A 6,546-nucleotide genomic window follows, 5' to 3' on the forward strand; every position below is an offset into this window, starting at 1 on the left:
AAGATCTGAAGCATTGTAGTGCCTGTCCCAAATACCAGTATAATTGTGTAAACGATCTAATAGTATTTTATGGTCTACAGTATCGAAAGCAGCACTGAGGTCAAGCAGGACTAAGAGTGAGATGTTTCCTTTATCTGATGCAATAAGAAGTTCATTTGTAATTCTAACGAGCGCAGTTTCAGTGCTATGATGCGGTCTAAAGTCAGACTTAAATATACAAACACAATGCTAATATAAAATGTAAAGATAAACTTTTTATCAATATAAAAAAGAATTATAGAGACTGTTAAAAAGGCAAATATGGAGAAGAAAGAGTAACGTTGACTGAGCAATAAATATGATTAAAATTTAAACATACCTGGTGGTGGAGGTTCTTCTATCGCTTGAGCTGGCTGGACTGATTCTTGTCCTCCCATTGTGTCTTTTTATGTCTAATGACCAACATCCGTCATCATATTTTACAATGAACATGAAGCACTATAAAATAAAATGTTGAATTTGCTCACCTGGGTTTAGTCTCTGTCTGAGCTGCAGTTTGAGCCTCTGGTGTTTCTGATTGCTGTTTTGTGAGTGATACAGATCTCGTCTCTAACATACTGATGGTGTTGAAGAGTTTACTGGACAGAAAACATCCGATGGCTGCCAGGCTTTTATACTCGCCTGTAAAGGCTGCACCAAGCTACAGATAACTGCTGTCACAGAAAGGACTGCAGAAAGTCATTCTCCTTCCTATCTCTGATATAGCAGGCAGCCATTGAGTCAATGTTAAAAATTGCTTATTTGTGCATGTTAGCTGCATTAAATCTGCAAATATTAAACAACCCATCATTATTGTGGTCTTTTTTGCTTTAGATGGACTCTTGACTTGTTTTGAAGAGAGGTGATTTCAAGATATATATTTGTTGTTGTAAAGAAAACTGAGCTCTACTGAGATCTTGTTATGGGAAGTCTTGTTCTTTCTGCGAACCCAATCTTTCGGAGAGTTCGTTTCAATGAACCGGTTAAAAAGACTGCTCACAGATTCTATTACGCTCTGAAGTAATGACGTCACCCACCATGATGTGAATGAATGAGACATTATCGCTTTATTGTATATTGCTGTATACCTAAAGCGCTTTACAGTATGAGGGGAGTCTCTCCTCAATCACCAACACTGTGCAGCATCCACCTGGATGATGTTACGTGGCAGCTGGGATGAAAATGCTCTTACACTACATTCAGCAACATTTACATTGTACTAAAAAAGGATTAACCCAAAAGTAGCTTGGTATGTTTTGACAGCAAACCGAAAGCTTGTCATTGTAGTTTAACCTTATTTTAGTTGAACACTTCTTTTTGAAATTCTTCCTAATGCTAGTTATTTACTATTGCTCTATTTATCTACTTGAGTAAAAAAACCTCCCTGTCTAGTGTATTTAAAAAAAAAGGAAATACAGTCCATTTACAAGTTCTGCCTGCCTTTATGGGAATCAGAAACTGAAAATGATTTGTTTTGCACAATCATGCTCCTGCAGGTCAGAACATGAACTCACAATAGAAGAAAAAACAATATATATTTGCTTTAATGCAATTTACATACAATAATGATTCTACCGTCAATTGTTTAGATGAATCACAGTTGAATTACAGACTGAAAACATTTAATTTAATCATCTGATATTCAACAATCCAGATTATAAAAGTGGATACCAAATGTAAAGTAAAAATACATACAAGGCTTATTTAGAATATCATTTTCCAACATATACTGTAAAACATGTTTATATATCATTAAATACTAAAGTGGCTTTAATTACATAACACCCTCTACATGGGTACAATGCAGTGTTATAAAGAAGTCAAAAGTGAAGTGGGATGTACAGAGCATATAGAAAGTGAAAGGGTCATGCTGGAGTATAAGAAGGAGAGGTGGAAACTCGGTTGAACAGAATTAGAACCGGCATAACTCTGACAATCTGCAGGTCTTGAGAATCAACCCAGGTGAGCAATTTCCAGATTTTTTATAGCCTATTTGTTTCTTCGCTTTAAGTACAGCAATGCACTTTTGCTGTACACTGCAGAACTGACAAAAATGACTCTTTGCACTGAAAAAATGACTTTCTTACTGTTTTCTTTTTTACTTTTTCGAGTAAATATGTCTAAACAATCTTGAATCAAGATGAATTTTCTTGATGAGCAAACCGACCTAAAAAAATAAGTCTTGTTTTTGAAAAAAATCATTATTTTCTTAGTCGTTTTTTTTCTTGTTTTCCAGTTAAAATGTCTACAAATTCTTGAATCAAGATGCATTTTCTTGATGAACAAAATAAGTAAGAAAGTTATTTTTTGCACTGTGTGGATTTGTTCAATAGGAGAACTGTAAATAGTTTTATTTATGAGGTTAGACACTAAATATTATTATAATACACTTATTAAATTACATGTTAGAATTTTGATACATACTGACACTTGCAAAAGCAAGCAATACAGACAATGGCACATTTTGTTTTGTTTAAATAAAGGGCGCAATATAAGAAAATGCGCCTCTGGATGGGTCCACATAACACGCGCTTTCATTTTACTTATAACATAGAGAGAAGCGTAGCACTACACAGACATGTCAAATATGAAAAACAAATGGATTACAATGTTAAAGATTATTATTGTGTACACAATGATAAAAATCTGTCTTGTAATGAAGAGATGCTCGCACGCACGAGCAGATGTGTTTCCTCTGTAGAGAGGCGTCCAGTATTTGCTCCGCCATGGCGCGAACTGGCTCTTAAAGGGAACGAGAGATTAGACTCTTATTGGTTTACTGCACGTTACGCCAAAAACACACCCATTATTCATTTAGACAATCGAGAGATGCGCTTGGCTAGCAACGCGCCAACAATCCCCCTGAGCATCTCTTTTATAGACCAACACGAAAATGGGCGCATGAGAGCAAATAACTATTTAAACAACGCGGCGCAGGACGGCAAAACTAAAGTGAACTCTGATCACAGTAATGATGACATTAAATTAATCTTGTGTAAATTAAACGTTTGTTATTTGGTCAATAAAAGAAATTGATGTGATCTCCTGTTTCTGACCTTTTTTAGCTCAATTCAAGCTTCTCTGAATAAGTCATATTTAGTGTTTAATTATTCAATATTTATCATTCATAATAAGTAGATGAACTGTTGTTGGTTATATACACTAATATTACTCCATTTTTAATAGTAATTAATATTGAGCAATATTAGGTAGACTTTTTCTAATATATTCTAAATGAGAGTACTGAATCAATTTATTACATCACCCTGGTTTCACCAATACCGTTTGGTTAAGTGCACATTTGCTCTGCCATGACAAGTGCACTATACAAGCACCTACTTGTAGTTGTTATGTTTCCCTGGGAAAATATTTTTTTTGTTGTTTTTGTTGAACTTTTCTGCAGTGATGCTGATGTTCATCACTAATGGCTCAATCATCACTATAATAATAATGAAACTCAATACAAATTCTGTCAAACAGGAGCACAGAAAGGTGTTGGTTTTGGGATAAATCTGAGCCAGAATTGAAATGAACTGTTGTTATATTATTTGGGTCAGCTCTGCTTTATTTGTTCTGATGTTTGACATGTGGCATAGCTTTGGCATGCCTGTGGCCCAAATCTGGCAAACAGAAGCGGACCGCACAAGTGCCATCATTCATTGAGTAAAGTATGGGGAGTAAGGTGTGGGCCAGATTTGGGCCGCAACAATTTGCTATCTGGGTAATGATGTAATAATGTAAATTTCCTGAGAAGGATTATTTAAGTATATATAATAATAAACTTAGAAGATATAATTTATGTGAATATTAATAGGAGGACTGCAACATTAAAATAATCAAACATGGGAATATTCGAATCAAAATCTGAAGAACCAGAATACTCTGCACCAAAACCTGCAGAGCCAGTTCAAAAACAAGGTAAAATTATTTTATTCCCAACATAAACTTCTGTGTTAAAATTCGAGAGAGCAGTTTATTTGATCTGTGTTTTTCTCTTAGAATTGGACAAACCATGGAGGAGCTTTAAATCGGAGTAAGTAATATTACTACAGTAATAATAGTTCAGTCACAAAACTTTAGAGGGCACAGACCGATTGTTCCCAGTCTTGTGATCCATCAGCCCATCATCTTGCACATTAGAAAACAACTGATTTTACTCAAATTCCTTAGAGCAAAAATGATTGTGTATTCTTGTCTCGATAGCAATATATCAGAACTGAAAAGGAGTCTAGAAGAATTCACTCCAAGTGATCCAAATGTTAAGGACATCAAGATTCTTGTTGCTGGTCAAATTGGTGCAGGAAAGTCCAGCTTTATAAACTCCATCAATAACGCTTTTCGAGGTCGGATCACCTCATCAGCGCTTGTTAATTCATCTTCTGGTGGTAGTACAAGTTTCACAACTAAAGTAGGTATTTGTCTTTATGACTTCATTCATATATTGCTAATAGAAACTAAGGAAAGTTATGTACAATGTTTACTGATAAATGTATAGCTTTCTTTTTATGAACCATAAGTTGCGTTGGACTTCAAAATGCATGAATTCTTCTGTGTTTTTGGTGTGTAGCTGAAAGGACACCGCATCAGAAGTGGAAAAGTCGCTTTGCCCTTTGTCTTCAGAGACATAATGGGTTTAGAACCTGATGCATTGGCTGGGTCTCAAACAGAAGACATTGTTAAGGCTGTATTTGGCTATGTGAAGGACGGCTATGAGGTAAAACACACTATACTAAACACATCAATTGGAAAGATTCCTCTATTCAAGACTTGTGTTTGTGCTATACAGCTGACTTTTTTATATTTCATTTACAAATTTAGTTCAAGAAGAACCCACTCACTCATGAGGATCAACAATTTACCAGTGACCCCAGTCTCTCTGACCAGGCTTTCTGTCTGGTTTACGTAATAGCTGCTGATACAATCCAGTTCACAGATGACAAACTCATTGACAAGTTGAAGGTCATCCGCCAAAGAATCAGTGAAAGAGGTCCTGAACACTGACAGTTTTTATTTTTTAAAGAATTTCACATAACCTGACCTAACCCATAACCCATTTGACAATGATTGTGTGTCATGTGAAGTTTTGTTTAATTACACACAAAAGCCGAAGCATTAGAACTTTCTTTAAAAATATACAATTAGATCAAAATATTAAATATAAAAGTTGCAGAAGTGAGTATGAATGATTTGGGTAGACAAGAAATTAGTAATTTGCAGTATTTGGTTGATATTGATAAAATAGGCCATTCTGGTTTGTATAGAGGATGTTAAATGGTTTAAATATGAAAATAATTATTAATGGTCATCTTCATTTCCAATTTGCACTTGACACGGATGTTGAGCATATTATACTGAATGCCATTATAAAATGTTATTGTCTGTATGGCATGATTGTAGGGATTCCTCAAGTGATTGTCATGACTAAAGTGGATGAAGCATGTCAACTGGTGAAAAAGGATCTAAGAAAGATCTACTACAGCAAGAAGATCAAAGAGAAGGTAAACCATCCTTTCAATTCTACACCTAACCATCTACATTTTAAATTCTGCTATAGAAATCATGTTTCACAGTAAAATCTTCTGGATTTGTGTTTTGTTTCTTTCTAGATGCAGATGTGCAGTGATAAAGTGGGTGTGCCAATGAACTATATCTTCCCAGTGAAGAACTACCATGAAGAGATTGAAACTGAAGATGATATTGATTTTCTGATTCTGAAAGCTTTGGAACAGATTGTGTATCTCGCTGATGATAGACTGATTGAGAACAGTGATAACTGACATAAAAAACACAGTTAATAATGATTTGTTATCGTTGGTATGCAATCGCCTTTATGTTTTCTAAAATGTCAATGTTTATTACGTTTTTTAACTAAAAAAGCAATCAATTTTGGGCATAAAAGTGAATCATTTTGACATATAGTAAAAGATACAGTATTTACAGTGTGTGCTTGTCCTAAAAGTCTTATTTCTCAAAGGTTAAAATGAGCAATCAGAATATACACTTTTGTTTTGAAAGACTTAACGTAATTCAATAAATTAATAATTAAAAAAACCTTAACAACTGTCTGTGTGTGCACAAATATAGAAACATTACTAAACGACTGTTCAATACTCACATGGTGGGTCTGTGCTGCAGTCTCAGCAAATGAAATGAAAGTACTGAACAGAACTGAGCCAGTGTGAGAGAGGTTGCCAGACTCTTGATGTTTGTGAAAAGGTGTCTGTAAGAGCATTGAACAGTTTATGACACATAACATTCGTACAGTACTGTACAGGCTCATATAATGAACGGTTTATTGATACTTTAATATATTGGCCTTTAAATAGTGTTTTTTATAACAAACAGCAGAACAATAGCTGTGCATTTATATGTATCTAAATGTCAGGAAGCAGTAAAAGTCTTAATGCAATTTCCATTCCATTCCATTTTCTACCGCTTATCCGAACTACCTCGGGTCACGGGGAGCCTGTGCCTATCTCAGGAGTCATCGGGCATCAAGGCAGGATACACCCTGGATGGAGTGCTAAC

The 6,546-nt window shown here is 35.0% G+C and overlaps 1 protein-coding gene across 1 annotated transcript; it reads left to right on the forward strand.

Moving 5' to 3' along the window:
• The first annotated feature begins 1,910 nt into the window (after positions 1-1,910).
• LOC130410799 (interferon-induced protein 44-like) lies at positions 1,911-6,059 on the forward strand. Its single transcript, XM_056735675.1, has 8 exons — positions 1,911-1,980; positions 3,833-3,936; positions 4,018-4,051; positions 4,222-4,426; positions 4,586-4,732; positions 4,837-5,005; positions 5,416-5,516; positions 5,625-6,059. Exons 2-8 carry the CDS (start codon positions 3,861-3,863, stop codon positions 5,793-5,795), a joined length of 903 nt encoding a protein of 300 aa, XP_056591653.1. The 5' UTR covers positions 1,911-1,980; positions 3,833-3,860; the 3' UTR covers positions 5,796-6,059.
• Positions 6,060-6,546: the final 487 nt, after the last annotated feature.

This window comes from Triplophysa dalaica, chromosome 2 (genome assembly GCF_015846415.1).
Source record: "Triplophysa dalaica isolate WHDGS20190420 chromosome 2, ASM1584641v1, whole genome shotgun sequence".
In the NCBI taxonomy this organism is placed as follows: Eukaryota; Metazoa; Chordata; class Actinopteri; order Cypriniformes; family Nemacheilidae; genus Triplophysa; species Triplophysa dalaica.

Coding starts and splice junctions, on each gene's coding strand:
- LOC130410799 (XM_056735675.1), top strand. CDS start 3,861: ATGGGAATATTCGAATCAAAATCTGAAGAACCAGAATACTCTGCACCA. Junction 4,427..4,585: donor GTACAAGTTTCACAACTAAA/GTAGGTATTTGT, acceptor TTTGGTGTGTAG/CTGAAAGGACACCGCATCAG. Junction 5,517..5,624: donor GCAAGAAGATCAAAGAGAAG/GTAAACCATCCT, acceptor GTTTCTTTCTAG/ATGCAGATGTGCAGTGATAA.